Below are 20140 nucleotides of genomic sequence, written 5' to 3' on the forward strand. Positions count from 1 at the left end.
CATCTCCTTCATTTCCTCATCAGGGAGGTACCTACTCCACCTAGAAGCTTTACTCATGACTCTTCCTTAGGCTGTCACCTTCTTGCTCCCAGTCCCCTCCTTGCCTCCCAATTGTGCCAAGGAGAAATGGCAACTTGATATGATTTTTACATGTTTGGTATTTATTGACTTAATACAGTCTTCATAGAATCACGGAATTATTTAGTTTGGAAGGAACCTCAAAGACCATCTAGTTCCAACCCCCCTGCCCTGGGCAGGGACACCTCGACACCTCCCACTAGGCCAGGTTGCTCAAAGCCTGGTCCAACTTGGCCTTGAACACCTCCAGGGATGGGGCAGCCACCACTTCTCTGGGCAACTTGTTCCAGTGTCTCACCACCCTCAAAGTGAAAAATTTCTTCCTAATATCTATTCTAAATCCCCCCTCTTCCAGTTTGAAGCCATTACCCTTTGTCCTATCAGTACATGCCCTTGTAAAAAGTTCCTCTCCAGCTTTCCTGTAGGTGCTCTTCAGATACTGGAAAGCTGCGATAAGGTCTCCCCAGAGCCTTCTCTTCTCCAGACTGAACAACCCGAACTCTCTCAGCCTGTCCTCACAGCAGAGATGCTCCAGCCCTCGGATCTCCTCCATGTCCTCCTCTGGACAGGCTCCAACAGGTCCGTGTCCTTCTGATGTTGAGGGCTCCAGAGCTGGATGCAATATTCCAGGTGGTATCTCACGAGAGTGGAGTAGAGGGGCAGAATCACCTCCCTTGCCTGCTGGCCACACTTCTTCTGATGCACGATGATGATTCTTGGGAGTGATCATCCCAGCCAGACGATTACTTTTTGGCCCTAATGCTTGTGGTTTACATACCAGCCAGCTTTCGGTTTGCTTTTCTATGCTGATACATTTAGCTATGAACCATAGCCAAAGAATGTTTTGGACACATGCTTGACATACCAGAATTGATGCCAGATGTGCACATAATGTATTTTATTACTGCCCAGCACACGCAAACACGCTCATGTTCACTATAGGATTTAAATAAAATATGTTTCCAGGCTTCAAGATGCAGCTGCCGTTCTACAGTGTCTTCAAAGGCTGAAATGTCACTGCTAATTAGAAACAGCCTGAACAGTTTATGCTCTTGTGCCAAACAACGAGATGAGAAAAGTTTTGATAAAGATTACATGAACTTGCTATTTCTGAGCAGGTACAAAGGATAAGGAATTTGATTTTGAAATGCAAGCGCACCAACCTCCATATTTAACACCCATTCAGGACGGGAAGTAAAAAGTTTGTCTTGATTGTGCGTTTAGAGAGTCAAAGTATCCAGCACCTAACCAAGCCTTGCACAACTCTGAACATTTTTTTAGGGCAACAGGCAATAAAATGTTCACCACCCTTCTGTCTGAAATGTTACATTATTGGAGGCTTTTACAAATGAACGCAATAAAAATCACCATTCAGCAAATAAAACAGTAGACACAGTCTTAAGCTCCTCTCTGGGAAATCACGTGCCGAGGTTCGGTGGACAGCAGTCAGCTGAGCATGATGTACAGGCAGCGGTTTCCTAAGAGCAGCTCAGTGCCACCATTAGGAATTTCCAACGCTGGTCTGACGAGCAGGATTAGAAACTGTCAGTGAAGCAGAAAAAGCTACTGAGAGGCCGAAAGTCTTTCCGGGACACAGTATTTCTCCTCACATTTTTATTTGACTCCTTTCCAGGGCACAATATTTCTCCCCACATTTTTATTTGACTCTATAGCTTAAAATAGTCACTAAGGAATGGGTAACTGCATACGAGGTCACCCCTGTATCCTTGTACCTCTGAGACACTGCGATGCCTTCAGCCTTGTCAAAAGGTACCTGCAGTGACCTGACAGCAGACAGCCCTTTGGACGAGAGCTTTTGGGGCAACTTCTTGGCACTTGAAAAGGTTAAACTTCTAGCAGTTGCTTTTTAACACCCTGGGATTTCACCATCTCTGGGTTATGCAAACACAGTTCAGCTTCCTCCCAGCCTGGTGATAAAAAAGCCACAGGAAGCAGCTCAGCGATTTTTAGTGACCATAAGACTAAGGTAATAAAAGAAATCAGGAAGCCTTTAATGTTTATAGAGAAGGCAAGATCAGCTGGGCTTGGTTCCTAAAGAATGGGGTGAAGTCACCATAATTTAGCCTTTATATCAAGTGCAAATTCTTTCTTAAACAGTGGTATTTGTCTCAAATAGTTTATCAAACTCAATACAGGAACTACATGGAGATGCTTTGTGGTCTGTGCCTTGAAGAAGGACAGAGTAGGTGATCCAGGTATTGTGATCATCTATAAATGGGTTGCCAGAAGGAAAATTTGAATCCGGTCCATTCTGCTCAGGTCATACCTGTCTTCTGCAAGTCTCTGTTCTCCCTACATCATTTTCAACTGGAAGACCCCCTGCCAAAAGCATACCAGTAGGAGGACACAGCTAGTGTCCACACCTCTTGTATGAAGACACTGTTTTACTGTCTTTCAGGATGTGGCACATCATGATCTCTGATTATGTGTGTTAAACTACTGGTGTGTCAGGCCATACAGTGTCAACATAATGCCAGATATACCTCAAGAGGCCTTAAAGCTTAAGGGAAGGCAAGAGGAGAGCAGGGGCTTGGAGCAGGGAAGTAAGAATTCAGAGCAGGTTGGCTAATTCTGATTGATTTCTTCAGGGACACTCTTCCTGTGAAGGAAGACTCCAGTTGTCCTGGAATAAGGTGCTCAGAGAAGGACATGTTCACAAGGACCAGAACAGACTGGATTTTCAGGGATTTCCCTCCTAGCTGAAGAGGAAAAGCAGGCTAGTAAGGGATGATGAAGGTGATAGATTGCAAGGAGACTTAGGCTAACAGCACCTCTGCCTCCAGTGGTGTCCGCGTAGGTCTGAATGGCTGGGCAAGGCCTTTTTGGGGTAGAGTCACTGTGATGACCTTAATTCTTTTATTTTTTAGGCACAGAAGAGTCTGACCTTGTAGGGTATTTATTATTTTTGGCAGACCTCAGACAACTGCTTACCTTTTGTGTCACTCTCAGGCTCATCTTTCCAGGGTGAGAGGTCAAGCCTGTCGATCTCGTGGCAGTCAACGAAGTTCTCAGGATAACTGTTGACCTTGAACACATCCCTGGGTATCTTTTTGATACGAGTATTGTCACAGATCACCGTCGACAGTGAGATTTTTCTTAGTGCGTGCAACTGCTGTGGAGTGAAAACTCCTGGTTTCTCCCACCAGAATCTGCAATGATATTTTCAGGAGCAGCTCAGAGTACGGTTACTTGCCAAGATAGGAATCTGACCAAGGTGAGTCTCTGCTCAGATCCACCTTGATTCATCAGGCAGCAAGCACACCCCTTTGGAAAGAGATGTCTCCAGTGTGGGTCTGTAGAAACAGCTAGAAAAAAGAGCCCTTTGGCAACCAGGCTAAAATAAAGGTGTGAGCCTTGCTGGGAGCACTCACTGGTGTGTTGAAGATGGGCTGGATCAGTGTGCTGCATAAAATGTCAGCATTTTTTCCCATAATAAATGCCACAGGGAAGGTTTGCTCTCAGAGCTACCTACCTGTCCCCATCACGCAGGTTCCTGAACTGAGTGCCAATGATGCAGGCCAGGAGGGGTCCAACTCTGCCCTGGGGAACAAAGGGTTCTGCGATTGCCCCAATCCAGAGGTCAATATTGTCCGGTGTCCCATACAAATCCATGAACTTCTTGGCCAGTTTGGAATTGCCTAGCACTTCAGAGAATTCGTCCAAGTTTTGAGGCTGGGAGAGCCCACAAAAGTGTCTCCAGGCATTGTAACCTGCAAAAGCAGGAACAGCAGCTGATCAGGACCCATGACTTCCCAGCATCTGCCTAAATTCAGGAGCTAAACAGACCCCTTGGCCCATGACCAATGTCTACTTTTTCTCACGGCATTAAAGGATCTGGAAGACGTTATTGCCTAGACAGTCACAACAAATGCCGTGTTTTCAAAGTCCATTTTTTACGCACACACTAAACCAACAACTTGAGTTGTCTTCATACATGACTACAGGTTCATCTCATCCCGTCGGTTAGAGCTACCTGGTGCTGAGGGTGAATGCACAAGTCTTTGCAGTTTTGGGAGGCAAAATTTCTGCAGTCAAAGTTCTAGAAAAGAGCAATATTTGGTTGTGCTTAAGCCAAGCACACCTGTTCTTCTCCAGTGCCTGTGGGCAATCATACCTGTGGGTGCAAGCCACTTCTGCTCAGAGCTCTGAGTTGTCTGAAGGGACAAAGTAGGCATGGCTGGGCAAAGAACAAAGCACAGATGGTCTGTCTAGTCCACGTGAAAGCTGAGCTTGGTTGCTTGAGTCTGTGCCTTCTGTACCCCACATGCTCTCTCTTTGCAATACACGACTGTTTCTACCCCTCTTTATTACATTATCCCAGATGTCATCTTTGCTTTCCAAGCCTTTTGTCCTTGTCTTAAATCTGTCAGAAAAAGTTCTTTATAATACAGAGAACTTTTCTTCTCTGAGCTTGATTTTCTATCCATCCTTTGCCCTCAAATCAAGGTATTGTTTCTTCCCATTGGTATGGAAAAAGCTTAGTGCATTTGTGGAACTACTATAAACAGCAGAAGAAAAAAGAATGCTGTTCACAGGACATGTGGACTTGTGCCTCCTTACCTGGAAGGCCATGGTCTCTTCCCCGTTGCATGTTCAGAGCTGCTAGATCCAGACCCATTACCTCTGTCTGTTCAAAAAGGTGGTTCTGGAGCTCCTCAACAAGCAGTTGATTCTGTTTCATCAGCTTTGCGTGATCGACCACCATGCCCCGTATCAGTGGGTCAATGCCACCTGCATTCATTGCAAATCAAGAAAAGGCTTTTTGTACCAAGTTCCAGCTTTGATGGTCCATTTTGTGCAGCTGAAACAGTGCAACATTAGATGTCCTTTCTACTCTGGGCTGTGTGGGGTTCACCTAGCTCCTTAATTCCATTTCAGCATATACTACTACATATGTACAGACCTCTATATGCCAGTAGATGGGGCCGCCCTTTGGTAACTAGACTCCCCACCCTTCCCCATCTCCATCCCTCAACCTCCCTTCCGCAGGCCTAAGTCCACTTGTTGCCCACTTGGACCTCCAGGTCACTTTCTGCAGAACTGCTCCTTAGCCTGTCAGTCCCCAGCATGTAATGATACATGGGGTTCTGTCCAAGGTTTAGGTTTTGCAATTGATTTTGTTTATGATCAGCTATTAACTGCAAAATATTTATTAAAACATTAAATACAATGATAGAATCAATCTATGTCTGTTTGTGTATGTCTTTTTCATAGCCATTAAGAAGACAGTATTAGTAAAACACAGCAAAATTGGCTGCACTTGTGTATTTTGGTATGTTTTCTGTAATTAGTTAGATAACTCATTTTGGAAGAGACATTTGTGCTCCTTGGAAAGACTCTTGTCAGCAGATATTGCCTATATAAGTGCAGGATGTCATAGCTCCCTTTAGAGTTGTGAAGAGAGATGGCCACCACTAGGAAGAAATTATGCTGTCTTAACTCAGTTAGACTGGAGGCATCACCCTATGGCAACACCTACAGGGGGATATAATAGCTTAGATTGACCTAAACTTTGGTTGACTGACATTTGGCGCCATGAGTGTCACGTCTTCTGGAACAGCATGAGCAGTTGCCCTATTTGGGTGAATGCGCAATGCTCACACTGTCGGGTCTCACTGAGCTGAGATGTATGGCAACCTGAGAAGGAGGTTTAATCTGTTACATATTCTGGTTATTTACTGAGACGTTCAGAATACGAATATAATTATCGTGCAATGAACTGAGGAAGACAATACTGAAAAACCGTGCAAAAGATGCTACAGAACTATATGTTCTGATGCAAAATCCTCCTCCAATGTGGCTGCTTCTGCAGGAGCTGGTCTTGATAAGGTTCAATGACTGGACTATAACAGCATGTAATTTTTGGCAGAGGTCCTTTGCCTCGTTACAATGCAGAACCGGTGTTAGGCTGTGCTTGGTGACAATTCTGCAGGACTGTCCTGCTGCCCCACATTTGGCACACCACCAATTTGCAGCCCCTTGGGTAGACATATCATGAACACCTTCCAAGCTGAATGGCACTGTAATTTGTGTGAGGCCAGTTAAATAAATGGATCTAAAGCAGTTTTTGGAGTCTAGGCTCATGTGTCTTACCAGCTGACCTTCAACTGAGTGTCTGCTTCAGGACCAGACCAGGACTGCTGGCTGCCCCACGCTCTTACCTTCCATTATAATTCTCCATGTAGCGCAAAAGGTCAAATGAAGAGGGACATGGGAGAGTGGACCCAAAGGCTGAAAACTGTCATCCAAACGGGATACAAAAGGCTGTACTGATGTGTGGCCAAATCGGAAAGCCAGGGAAAAAACATTTGATACTGTGGGATCCACTTTCTCATTGTAGCCACTGTACAGAGGGATCCATTTTCTGGTCTCCTCCGCAAGCAGAAGTGGGAGGTAATCTCTGTATGTTATTATCTGAAAAAGCACAAAAGCAGAGCAAGTTGTCATCAGGTGTAGCAGAAATGCCACCAAAGTCAAGTGCAGAGCATGAACCTGGATTCTCCATCCAGTGGCAGTGAGTTCACAAGATCTTCAGAAAAGAGCTGTAGCAATGGCATGAATTTGGCGTTGTCCCGGTTCCGGCAGGGATGGGGTTAATCTCCCCAGGAGCCGGCAGGGGGCAGGTATTCCATCCCACGTGACCCATCCCGGGCTATAAGAGGCGCTAGCCGGGGCGAGGAGATGAGTCGCCACTCGGGGGTGGGCTGCGGCAGTGCGGGTCTGGTCGGTGCGCTTCGCGGCGGTACTGTAATCGCGTTTTCGTCTTTTCCTTTTGCTGTTCTGTTAAATTGCACTCTTTTAACCCACGAGTTTGGCCCATATATTAAAATTATTTATTATAATAAATAATTGATAAATTGGTAAAATAATGGATAAAAAAAGGCTCTGAGTACCTGTGCTGTCTCAGATGGACCGTCCTTATTCACAATTTTCGACTCTCACAAATAACTCCGCTAGATCTGCAAAGCATGGTTTTCCACCTTTTCCTGGAGGAAAAACCATTCCTAAGCATGCAGATGATAAACATTGAGCAGCGACCAGTACCTGGTTTGTGGCGATGACAATCTTTCGACTCTCTTGGTAAAGCTTTTCTCCATCCCAGTGAGGATTTAATTTCCTCAGCTCTGTAACCAGGCGGTTGTGTTCTCGTAGAAAGACAGTGTGCAGCGCAGAAAGTCCCAGGTTTTCAGTTACCCGTTTGTCACCTACAAATGAAAATATTGTAGGAATTTTGTAAACAGCTTTTTATTTCAGTGGCAGGTTTCTGTGTTAGGACAGATGAGTAACAACTGATAGTCAATGTTACTGGCAGTAATGCTTATGGTTAAGCTTCCTAGCAGTCACCATTCGTCCCCGGTATTTCTTTCCAACACAGACAAACCATTCTCTGCCCAAACCATTTAGCCAAGACCATCAGAGAAGAGGCTTTGGGCAGTTTAAACTATATTGCACATATTTATAAACCAGCTGTGAACATCTTGTTATGTGAAACTCTAGTGTCTGCCTTCCTTTTGTACCTCAAGGATACAATCTTCTTTTATATCAGCACTGTGAATGTTTGGTTTTGAAAATTTGTCTCGGGTGACCCAAGTTGTAAACACCTCTGAGTGGTCTATGAACGTGCTTTCAGCTGAGATGCTGAGAGAAAACTGGAGGGGATGCAGCAAAGACCCTCCAACAGCTGATGGAAGAAGCACTGAATATCTCCTCACTCAGCAAGGAGCTCTTCCCGTGTGCAGGGAACGAGAAAATAATGTGCAATGGGGATACTCTGTATTCTTCTGATTGACTTGCAAGATTCACATTTATAATTTTCTTATGTCTATGACGGATCACTTCCCATTTGAAAAAGTTCTGCATTTTGAGTTATCAGTGTGTTTAAGTTTCAGACAAATTTATAGACTTCTCTTCTGATAGAGGTTGGGATATTAGAGATATTAAAAATTTAGAATGTGGTACCAGGGAGAGTTAACTAAATTGATTAAGGTTGTTTAATTGTTAGTAAAGATTGAGCTGAAAACTGGATGGTGAATTTTAGGTAGGAGGGGAAAAAAAAGTCACTGAGAAGTTTTAAACACTGGTGGTTATTCTATCGAAAATTTCTCCTACCTTTGAAAAGACATTTTAAGGCAGGATGATTTGCTGTAACTCTTCTGGGAAACTACAACAAAATAATTTTTGTGTTTAATTAAACAGTTATTGTTCAATTATTCTTTTTTTTTTTTTTTAATTTGGGGGGGTCCCCTGTCTTTCACCTTACATAATCATGTCTTGCAACGCCTAATACAAATGTAAAGAGACATCAGATGCCTGACCATAATGATCCTTTTTGAGTTTATGGGCCACTGAAAACTCCTTCACAGATGCACCTTACCTGCTTTAAAGCAGGGGATGTTCATGCTCCTGTTGGTGAGAACACAAACACTTTTGGTTTTGTTCTCAAAGGGCAATAATTCCAACCCGCCATCAGTAAAATTCTGGTTCACAGCCATCAAACCCAGCCGGTTTGTCTCATTTCTAATGCTCTTTGCAACGGAGTCTTCGCTGCCGTACACCGTGCTGGCATCCATGAAGGAGCTGACAGCATTGATCTGCTCACGAGTAAATGTCCTGGGATTGCAGACGGATGCCGACTGGATGAATGGCATGCAAGAGTTTGACCGCGGTGTCCGTGGGTCATCGGGGGGAAACTAAAGCAAACATAAGCAATGCCGCAAAGTCATGTGGTTTTATTCTTACTGTCTTAAGATTGCATGGGATAGAATGAAAGTTGGGGTACCTCAATTGGGAAGCAAGGGGGCTTGAAGGCACAACCGCAGTGAAGCTCCGGGCTCACTCCTGCACCGCTGGAAGGGGCTAAGTCTATGTCATGGTTGACCCACTGGCCCCACTGCATGAAGACAAGAGAGAGCTCTTGATCTTGAGTGACGTTCTCGTTGGCTGTGTGAGCAATTTCGTTTGACACTTTTCGAACCTGAAGAAAATCAAAATGAAAATGCATATGGCTATCTCCACCTCTCAACATAACACTTACTATGAAACCATGCATAAGATGATCTTAGATGAGTTCATAAGAGTTAATTATAGTATTAAACAGACCCATGCCATGCCCCAGCTCAGATGTAATAAGTAGCACTCTCTTGACTGCACAGTCGCTCAGCCAAGCCCAGCTTCATGGAAAGCCTTTTATGGCTGAAAGGAATGTGTGTGCACACATCCAGAAAGTCAGGAAGACTGCTGAGGAACACCCAAGTCTTATGGTTTGTATAAACATCCTGGTGTATCTGAGCACACTGTGATGCTGTCCGCATCAAACCTTGGGATGCACACTTCTGAAAACGTGATGTTGTCCATGCTTTGCTTAGCGAAGTATTCACAACCTTTTCGTTCACCTGTCTCCAACAAAAAATATCATCCCAACCGATAGCTCAGTTGTAGAAAACAACCCTCAAATTAGCACCTGAGATGACAGGAAATGATCAAGTAATTTACACTCCAGATGTTGCCATGGTTTCATTTCTGATGGATGCAGGGAGGGCAGTGTCCACTAATGTTACCTGGACAAGAATAACAGTTCTCACCAGCGGGAGTGGAAATCCATTGTACAGCTTTCCTTCACTTGCTCCTCTGGGAACAGACACTCCATCTTCATACACTGCTGGGAGCCAGCGAGCAAACGCGTGGTTCGAGGACCCCAGATAAGAACGCTTTCTGGAGCATCACAAGAAGAAAAGCAAATACCGGTATTATTTCAGAAATGCACAGGTTTGTAGAGACTAATGTTTTGCAGCCCCTTAATCCATGTCCGGTTACTCTGGCAACAGGGGTGATAGCCAGAAAACACTGAGAAGTAAATAATACCAAGATTATTACTGCAGAGAAAAATGAACTTTTTTGACATTAAGAAAAGACTCCTTATGCCATTATATTAATTTTGTTTGGTATTTAAATTTCTGTAGCACCTGTCTCCACTGCTGCTCCACAGAAAATCAGTCTCACAGCAGTGCCATCACCAGTGATTGGGGGCACCATGCCTTTCTCCAGCTGAGGGCTGGAAGGTTCCAAGGATGAAGATACTCCGCCTCTGTGCAGACCTGCGCCAAGGAAGGCACCTTCAGGAATTTTTTCCCCCATGTCCAACACAGAACCTCTCAAGCTGCAATCTGCAGCCATGACCACTTGTTGTATTGCCTCATACTACTCAGAAGAATTTGAATCAGTAAATTCAGCAGCACTTGTTCAGAAGAACAATAATGCTGGTTGAGACAATTATTGGTGGCCCTAGGGACAGAGAAACACAGGTGATTTTGGGGAAATCAGTTATGGAATATCCGCTGGTGCACAGCACCTTTCTATGTTTAAGCTCTTAAATCCGTAAAACTTGGGTAATACCTACCTATACCAAAAAAGGAGTGTTATACCCAAAATTTACAGCAGTGTGCTGTGAAGCAAGAGCATGCCCTAGAACAATTGCCACCCCATAGCTGAAGCAATTCCATCAAATATTAAGAGCCCAGTACCACCACAGCTATTTTTTTAATCACTATTACTATCCTATGCGGGCAGAATTTTGCAAAATATTGAAGTGTGATCTCACGGTGCATGTCTGAAGCTGTGCAAGATCCTTGGACAAATGTTAACATACCACAGAGTCCCCTTGCTTCCGAGTGCCTCATTATCCCACTGGCAGCTGGAAGCCCAAGGACAACCCTGCCCTGAGTCTAGAAGTCAGCATGGACACTGCTGTCCTTGGGGAGCTGAAGGCTCTGGTGTCCGTGGGTAAAGGTACAGACTGGCTGTATCACTAGCACAGTGAGTGTGAGCTCCCTGCACGTGCGGTGTGGAGTTGTGCTATTTCCTCACATCTGTCACATCTGTTTCACGCTAGATGCACATCAGATGCAAGCCCGGCTCGGACTCGGGGGGCTGGAGTTATCATGCCAGGCAGCAACTCTGTGGCAGAACAGGACAGCAAGCCCTGACTTCCAAGGATTAGGCTAGAAATTTTGCCATCTTCTGGTCAAAAATAAAGCTAACAAGGAAATAAATAAATGTATGATCCCAGGTTTGAACCAGGAGGGTTCAATGCACAAAAAAGATGAAGAACTAATTTTTTTTTCACGTAAAGGATACACACCAAGGAGCCAAGAATTAAACTCTTATTTACTTCCCTTCCTCATGCATCAAAACACAGTGTCTATTTCGGTAGCCGCACAGATATGTTAAGAGCTGTATATTTTTATATGAACTGGGCACCAAATCTGGTCCTCTGTGACATAATGCTGAGTAGAGTAAACTGAACATATCCTATATATATTCACAGCGCCCGTGAAACCTATGTTTTTAAAAACCTTGCTTGTGTAGTCAGTCCAAGACAAGAGAAGTTTGAAATTTGACAGTCAATGCCCTCATCACGTTCAAAGCACAGCATCTCCCTAGGCCCAGAGAAATGAGTATGATCCATGCCACAGAAGAGAGGAGGGGTGATTTCCTGGAGCCTCAAGCTGAGTGGCAGGCTGGCCGTCATACCCCCAAAGTCTGCTTTCCTCAACCTTTCACCTTCCTCCACCAAGAAGTCCTTTCCTTCATACAAACAGCATATGGAGGGCCATGGGCTCAAATCTGAAATTTTCAAGAAATGACATCTTTTCCTGCCAGGCACAGGTAGAAATGAAACATCTGTTCTAGGCACTACTAAAAGGAGCATTTCATTCTTCTTGCCCTGTTGAAAGGTACTTACACAAACGACCTTAAGCCATCTATCCTGGGTCAAAGAACAGACTGGGGACTCTCCTTGCCCACACACAAGTCCTACCTGTTGTTGCATTCTCCAGTAATGGTTCGGTAAATGTCACGCTTTGGGCATTTAATGGAACGAATTTGATAGGCACAGCCGGTTTCTTTGGAAATCACCTCCTTCTGTTTTCTGTCTAGTAGGTCTACAAAAGAAATCATGCAAAATAATATCTGCTCTTACTCCTTTTTATTTAGCTTCCCGGTATTCTAGGTCAATGTCTGAGTCAGCTGACTCAGAGCTGTGGATATATAACATCTGGAATTGAGTTGTTAATTTGGCACCCAAACCTTTTTGTGGATCAGCTCTCACCTCTGGGCTAGGGAGACTGTGGTGGCATGGAGCGACTTTCCAGGGAAATATGGGAAGCATCGCCACCAGCAACCTTCTATCCTAGACTGGGAACAAAATCCCGAGCATGCAGAGTGGTCCAACCTGGGCAGGTGGGTTCCACCAGAAGTGGAAGATGGGCTTCTGTTCTCAGGGTTCAGAGTCTCCCGCCATTCAGCACGTTTTGCCCCAGGTTTATCACACTTATCGTCAGGCTGTTTTTATGACCAAAGATATGAGACGGACACTGCCCAATATGCCCAATATGGTGATTAAAACACCGGGTGGTCTGATCTGCCTCTGAGTATGCTTCAAGGGGAAGGGGTTTATCACCAGCTATTTGGGTCATGACAGAGCTGCTCTCTGACACTCCTGCTGTGGTAGATTTTCTGCTCTTAGCTGTTTGTAAGCCATTCTGGTCTAAACCCCATTACCTGTAACATTGAATCTCCGTTTCCCAGAGAGGTGCAGCTTTGTTTTGAGGAGTTTCAAAGTAGTTTCCAAGTAATCAGCAGCGCGGACTGCAGATCTGGTTCTTCCTACAGGGTCTTTTAAGTGCTTCAGGAAATCCATGGGGTTGACAGCCCTTTCCTCTAGTTTTCTCTTTAAGCTGAACATTAAAAAAAAGAGTCCTATGAAGTGCCTTCTCTGAAATCAGACCTCCTCTGTCATGCTGGGCTGGGTGCACTTACACATGACAGCGCTGCTGGATGCCCGGCAGGCTCTGCGCACCTAGGACAAGGTGGCTGCTCAGCAGCTCTGCACATTATCTCGGACAGATTTTGGCAAACAAATCATTGTGATTCCCTACTTCAAGTTTGCGTTCCTTCCTCGTCACAATAAATTTTGTCATATCTTGTGAAAAGCCAGATCAGTGGAAAACAGTGACTCAGAGACTGGATAAAGTTTTACATTTAGTATGTCACAAGTTATATTCGTTGAACAGAGAGACAACCTTGGTCCTGTTGCATCTCTTCCCAGTCCCGTGTCTCTTTCTTGCACAATGAGAAACCTTCTGTAGGGTGAGGGGAGAGAGACTCCTCCCCAGAGCATCATGCTGCCTGGAACCAGCCTTTTGGGACAATACGCGGAGGGACACCTGGGGTTTGACTTCCACAGAGATTTGTTTGTGATAGGGTGCTCATCTGCACAGCTGTCTCATGACTGTGGTCCTTCTGGAGAGAGGCAGAACCTCATCAGCCAGGAGAGGACTCAGCATGTGCCCAGTGTGCCCATACCACTACAGGCTACTGAGAGGTGCCCATACGGGAGTGTGACCAGTGAGGAGGCAATAGCTTTGGGTGATGAAGGGTGGCCCTGGGACTGAGACAGGAACACTAGAATGCAGCCAAACTGGGCAAAAGGATCTCTCCAACCATGACAGTTTGTCCTTGAACAAAAGCATCTCCATAATAAATGTGCATTGGAAAACAGAACAAACACACATATTTTCTCTTATTTCCTTATAATGCAGGGGTCCTCGTGCAAAAGTTACTCACCTTTTTCGTGCAAGTAAATATGCTGTGTCTACCAGCTGCTTGGCTTCACTAATGCTGCTCAGAAGAGATGAGTCTGATAGCACCTCTGGGTCCTCTACCAAAAAAAGAAGAAAGCACAGAAATTGAGGATACACCAGGAGCTACACATCACACCCCATCGCTGGGTGCTGAGGTGCACTGGTTCGCTTTACACACAGTTCCCACTGTGTGTTTAGTGCTGCCTGGACACCTTCATCTGTGCTTCTCTTGCTCATCTGCTTCACCCCATTGCTGAGGTCCTGAAAATCACAGGACAAGTGCAAAGCAGTAGCTTGTTACCCATTTCACAGAACTGGCTCTGATGGCTTTGGGATGCTTTCAGGGACTTATTTTTCACCCTTCTTTTTGAAGCTATTCTTCCCTGTGAGAGGGGAAATGCATAGAAGTCATCAAATACATGATGCCTGACCCAGTTTCCTCGTCATAAAATGATGATCATGTGCTTAGAAAACCTATTGGTTAAATAGGCAATTTCCTTAGACAAGTTCCTTAGGTACTGACTTCATTGTTAGTGGGTCAATGTACAGGATATTTTGAATTTATATTGGAGCTGTATCTGACTAGGAACTCAGACTGAGTGTTGACTCACACCCTTTCAAGCACAGTAGCGGCTGAAGGAGAAACAAAAACTTACTATTTAATGATTCCATTGCCCCGATGAAGCAGAGAGTGACGATGGATCCTAAGAGAGTAATTCTTGGGTTTATGCCTAGAAAGAAATGCAACATAAATCTTCTGAACAGGCAGGGCTTCACTGAAGCATCAGAAGAGACTTATAAATTTGGTTTGAATATGTATTTCAGGGTCCAGGAATACAATACAGCACCCCTCCGATCAGGACCGTAAGTGGGACTGGCAAGGGACGGAGCTGTAGGTGTCGGCAAGACCCGGGGACATCCCTGTGGTGTGGGACATTCATCAAACCAGGCTGAGTAACAGCCAAGGAGGAGGCAGCCAGGTACAGTCCAGGCTTCAGTGATGGAGACTATTGGGAAGGTGCGTTGGAAGAGGACAGGTTCCTGGCGTCCTGCCTTCGTGAGGGTCCTTCTCAGGTGGACGGTGTGAAGGAGGTGAGACCTCACACATCCCTCTCCACACTCTCTGACTTGTTACTCAGCAAAACAAGCTGCTACGTTGAGCACCGTTCCTCTCCTCCAGCCCTCGACCATCTCCATTAGACTTCTTGATGCTCCCTGAAATTTGTCTCTATCCCTTTTTCACATTAGCGCTAGAAATGTGTATCATCTGTTCTCATCAATGTTATATACAATGGCACAGTGCCTCCCCTGAAAGGAGATCTTTAGCCAAAAGGTTACAATTAGATACATGTTAAGTAATTTAGTCAGAGTATTACCTGTTTAGAACAGGAAAGTCAGAAAAAATTTGGAAGAACTAACGAACTTCTCAGAGTGGGGCAGGTTATCTTACATTTACAACTGTGGAAATTCTTCAAATATCTTCACAGGGATGGAAGGCTGCTTATTCCTTGCAATCTTATATTGCTACATGAGGCAGGAAAGCTTTCTTTTCTCGCTTCTCAAGACAAATGTATTTCACAGATGAGGGGAGAAGTAAGTGTGAAGGACCACCAGGTCCTAACGCTCTTCTCTGTCTCCTCATCTCCCGGGGCTCACCCATGGTGTGCACCAATACCCACGCCAGAAATATCCAATCAGTCAAATACAGATATAAAATTAAAAGGCACTGATCTTACCTGCCATCTCTGCCGAGCTGGTAGGAACTGGGAAGCAAGCCAGTCCTTTATAGCACCTGCACCAGAGTAGAAATTAGGTCTGACCTGGGTGTGGCCAAAAAGGGAGAAACTGGGACCAGATTGAGCCAAGAGGAAATATCTGCTGGTTTGCTTTCCCGGATTAGGCAGAAAGGTGCACAATTCTCCATTCCTTCTGAGTAAATGTTGACTTCCTTTTTGACAAATCAGTATAAAGGGGAAAAGAATAAAGGCACACATTTCTTTTCCGCAGGTGAAAGAGACCAGCTTAATTTTATGGTGGTAAAAGACGATGGTGGAATTTGGTTTGCTTTTCCCTCTTGGTTGACATCTCTGATGGTTTAGGAAGCCAGAAATGGGTCATTTTGCCAACATGCATTTGTGGAGTATACCAAGGTCCAAATACAGCATGTCTGAACGGTGGACCTGCCAACATTTGTATCCAGGAAAACCAAAGTTCTGTCCCATTTTACACTGTTTATTGAGATGGTATCTGTAATTAAATAGTAGTCAGATCATCAGTGATTTGGAAACGCATATAAAATAACCGCTGATCATTGTGGATGACATAGACTGGAGAAAGAACAAGGCAGTTGCACAGAGCAAACTTGAGCTGTATCCACTAAAATCATACCCATAGTAATACGGACAATAACAAAGTTATATCTATGGAAATAAGAACAGGCCAGAGGTGCAAAATGGGAGATTCCATCCTCAAATGTCTAGAAAGGAACAAAGTCGTGGGCCAGCTGAGCTCTTCAAAGTGGATTACAAAAGCTATACAGTAGGAAAAAGGGCTCTACTTCAGTGGACAAACAGGAAGGTAGCAAAAACAATTAATTTCTTTGAACATCAGGCAGGCTGATCACAAAAGACAATGTTGAATTCTCACTGACTATCAGCCATGTAAATCTCACAAGATTAGGTAGCCAATCCTTCCTGCTGTTTAAATATTTTCACAGTTCTTATTAAGCCAAAACAAATAAAAAGAAAATATGAAAAAGGAAACTGCTAACAAACATGTTTTATTTTAAATACGAAAAAAAAAAAAATATTTGTGAAGGTCAGGTTTTCAGGAGCTGTCAATATTTCTCCTAAAAAGAAATTCAAAATTAAAAGCAGAAGCTGGGCCCTCGTACCAGAGGGACTCTGATCACCCTGGCAGGGACTCTAACCTGTCCATCCACCTTTCTGCCTGCAAAATGTACATAAGCGGAAGTCCAGGTACCTAAGGGGTGGGTTTGCTATTTCCTTTGTATTTTGACACGTATCATTGCAATTGCATGAGTGCCTCAGTGACAGTCTGGGAAGCCCCGCTTGCCCTTGGTAGAGGGACACCGTCTGCCTTGCAGGGCGTGTGCCGTCACTTGCCAGTGGCCCAGTGCCTGCTCCCACGACTGGAGTCACGTCCATGCAAGTGCTGCGTTAACCTTACATGTGTCCTTGCAATTACCTGAGCCTGGGTGTCAGTGCAGTACCCGGGGCTTTCATGTGTCTGCAGGCAAGCTGACCTATGCCACTTCCAACTAGGATTTATGGCATTTTGATGCAATGTTCTGACCTTCAAGAGAAACCACGGAATCCAAGGCTGATGTTCTTTCAGCAAAGCGGACAAGACATCTGGGCTGCCAGGGCATTAATTTTCCATTAATTAGCCAACAAAGCAGAAGATTTCTCCATCAGATCTCCTCTGTCTTGAGTGTCTAGAAGCTGTATATTTCTTCTCTTTCAGGCTCTTGGTATTAGTAATATTACTTCTTGGTATTACTATTCAGGCCACAGATCTCCACCTGTGAATCCTCGTGTAAATCTGGCAACCTGTAGCTGTGTGACCACCGATGGTGTTTGCTAAATATGTGACTAAGCATTCACTGTAGCAAGAAGATCATTAAACTTAAGCTACAAAAAAAAGAAAGAGGTCATTATTACAATCCTTATTTCCCATCCTAAAAGCAAAAAGCAACATCGTCCCTTTCCCTGTTTGACACACCTCGGATTTTCCTGCAAGCTCTTTCAGTGCCCATTTTCATCACATAGACACATTCATGCCAGTAAAACCCAGGCGTGAACCACGATGTCTCAAGGTTAACAGCAGTTAAGGACTTAATTTAGGTACAACTTCAAACATATGAAGATCCTTCCTCACCTGCCAATGGCATACTTTTCCTATATTTCAAACAGTGGATTTATTTGCATACTACTGAGAGCAAAAAGCCTATAGAAGACAAGTCTGTCCTTGTCCAGGGCACAGTGGCATAAAAGAACCACTTCTGGCTTACAAAACCGCAACCAGAGCATCTTCTGCTCCAACAGATGAACATCAGAGCTTGTATAGGGATGGAGCAAGCAGGATAAAACAAAAAAAAAAAAAAAAAAAAGAAGTGGTAGGTAAGAAGCACAGAAATTGTAGGGCAAGTAGAGGAGGAAAAGTTCCCAGCAGTTCAGGGGTGACATTTAAATAAAACCAGTTTGTCCACCTTTAAAAATATAAAAGCTTCAGCACTAAAAAGTAACTTTAACTCTTTATGGAGAAAGCCATCTGGTTCTACGTGCAAGGCCAAATACAGCCTCTGGACAGCAGAGGAGTTTCAGCAGATGGTGCACAGGGGAAAGCTGGTGATGAGAATACTCTGCACAGCTCATAGTCCAGCTTCCTGCAACAGCTCTTCTGGACTCAAAGGTATGTCCCGGGCCTGGGTACTTGCTCGCTACTGGATGCTTTCTGGGGAATGTGTAAGGGGTCAACCCCAGAGCAGCAATGTAGGTTGAAACCACATGAAAACCTGAGCATCAGTGGGCTATAGGATTGTTTCCTCTTTACTTCATCATACAATAGAGCTGTAGCTCTCACAGCCAGAGCACTTTCCTTCTTCCCATGGTTTGACCAACCTACCCCCATCAGCCAGCAGCTCTGGAGGAGGGGAACTGGCACACCAGGAGGGTCTCACTCTCCAGCCTGGGATGGTAACTGGTGAGGTTTGCTGAGAAAAAACCTCAGTCCCCCAGCAGGAGCTGGTACCCATCTAGCAGTAGCTGCGCATGTGCTTGAGGGTCCCATGCCCATGGCATGGTCAGCTCACTCCTGACTCCTCTCAGTGGGAACTTTCAGAGTCTTGGTGTGGGAGTGATAGCAACAGCAAAGGATGCTCAGGAGGTGGCACCACAGGCCTTTCTAGCATCACTGACGTCTTCACTTCAGGGGTTTCTCCAGCTGGATGACACCCAGGAGTGAGATTGTTACCTCTCTTTGAAGTCCTCCTTTCAAGGCAATGCCCAAAGCTATGAAGCCTTCTTAGTGCAGCTCTCCATCAGCCACAGAAACTGCTCCATAGCCACAATGGGGTACTCTGGGCAAGTGGACAGTGGCTCTGCCAGCCATGCAGAAATAGGTACGCCCACCAGACTGGGCAGTGCCATCAGTGCGTACAGACTGCTTTGTGCCTCTTTCCAGAAAAGATACCCATGGAGTGACCATCTACGGCTTTCTCAGGCTGTACTGTGGGACAGCCCATGCAGTCTTGCTGCCCCTGTGGCCTGCAGTGGTCCTGGAGGTGGTGGGGGCTATGCCACCTCAGCGTGAATCAGCAGGGTAGGGCATTCAGACCTAACTCTGCCCTGAGCAGTAGGCACAGTTCCCAGGGCAGGAAAGCCATGGAAGGCCACCTGTGACTTTCTAGCACAGTGGTAGGACCCACCACACCCACGAGGACAAGCTACTGCACATCCATTTGGGGAAAGACCTCAGTGTGCAAGGCCCAAACATGACTCCTGTCCCACGCAGCAGCTAGCGCAACTCTTCCTTGTGAGTAACTCTCCTTCCCCAGGGGCTGGTCTCTTCTTCCCCTTCCCATGGACCAAGCTCCCTCTCTTCTCCATGGATAATATCTTCAGCTCCTCCTCAGGAACAAAACTTCTTCCTGCCCCATCTTCTATTAAAAGCCCCTTTCCAACCCTCTCACTTTTCTTTCAGACTGTGACCGCATGCTCAAAGTGGGAGATGACTTCCCTGGAGATGGGGTTGGCAGGTCTGGAAGGAGACCTCAGCTGCCCCTTATGCCAGGCAGGAGGACAGTTTCTCCATTTTTCCAGTTTACACTACCTTCCTGCTCTGAAACCCATTCCCATCTTACCCAGGAATCTGGGACACAGCCATACACAGAGCAGTTGTCAGGCCCCTAGAAAGCCACTGGGAGAATACACGGCTTCAAAAGCTCCAGGGATTTATTTAAACAGAGAGTGGAAGAAGCTTTAGATACTCATTGTGGTTTTCATCTTGCCATACCAGCCAGGAGACATGGGAGTCATTCGCCGCAGTGGACTCTTTTCCCTGGACTACAGCTTCATTTCTAGAGAGGTTGAATACATAAGTAGGTGTGAAAATTAGGACAAATGTTGGGTTTGATTCAATGCTTAACAATGTGAAGGAATGTCTGGATGGACAGAGGTTGCTGTGGATCATTAGTATTCACAATGCACAACTAGTAGTCTCCTCTTGAACATCACATGACATTGTGTTACAACCAGTGAGGTGCTTAAGCACTGGTTTATCATCAGGACAACATCGCATCAGACAATGGGACACAGCAGTGAATGGTGACCACTGTGCACTGGGTCTGGCAAAGCCAGCACTCGAGCAAGGCAGTCGCT

At 45.2% G+C, this 20140-nt stretch overlaps 1 protein-coding gene across 1 annotated transcript; it reads right to left on the reverse strand.

Annotated features, from left to right (window-relative positions):
* Positions 1 to 1579: 1579 nt before the first annotated feature.
* LOC104289865 (myeloperoxidase-like) lies at positions 1580 to 12796 on the reverse strand. The gene is made up of 11 exons (XM_009888880.1): positions 12658 to 12796; positions 11915 to 12038; positions 9681 to 9810; positions 8879 to 9073; positions 8474 to 8789; positions 7144 to 7304; positions 6261 to 6513; positions 4660 to 4830; positions 3572 to 3809; positions 3031 to 3248; positions 1580 to 1620 (listed from the first exon to the last, which is right to left on the reverse strand). The coding sequence occupies exons 1-11, from the start codon at positions 12794 to 12796 to the stop codon at positions 1580 to 1582; spliced, it is 1986 nt and encodes a 661-aa protein (XP_009887182.1).
* Positions 12797 to 20140: the final 7344 nt, after the last annotated feature.

This window comes from Charadrius vociferus, unplaced genomic scaffold, assembly GCF_000708025.1.
Source record: "Charadrius vociferus isolate BGI_N301 unplaced genomic scaffold, ASM70802v2 scaffold636, whole genome shotgun sequence".
In the NCBI taxonomy this organism is placed as follows: Eukaryota; Metazoa; Chordata; class Aves; order Charadriiformes; family Charadriidae; genus Charadrius; species Charadrius vociferus.

Excerpts from the sequence above, each read along its gene's own strand:
- LOC104289865 (XM_009888880.1), bottom strand. The coding sequence starts at position 12,796 with ATGGATTTCCTGAAGCACTTAAAAGACCCTGTAGGAAGAACCAGATCT. Across the intron at positions 9,074-9,680 it reads ATGGATTTCCACTCCCGCTG|GTTCGAAAAGTGTCAAACGA; the intron begins GTGAGAACTGTT and ends GATTTTCTTCAG. Across the intron at positions 3,249-3,571 it reads AACCTGCGTGATGGGGACAG|ATTCTGGTGGGAGAAACCAG; the intron begins GTAGGTAGCTCT and ends ATATCATTGCAG.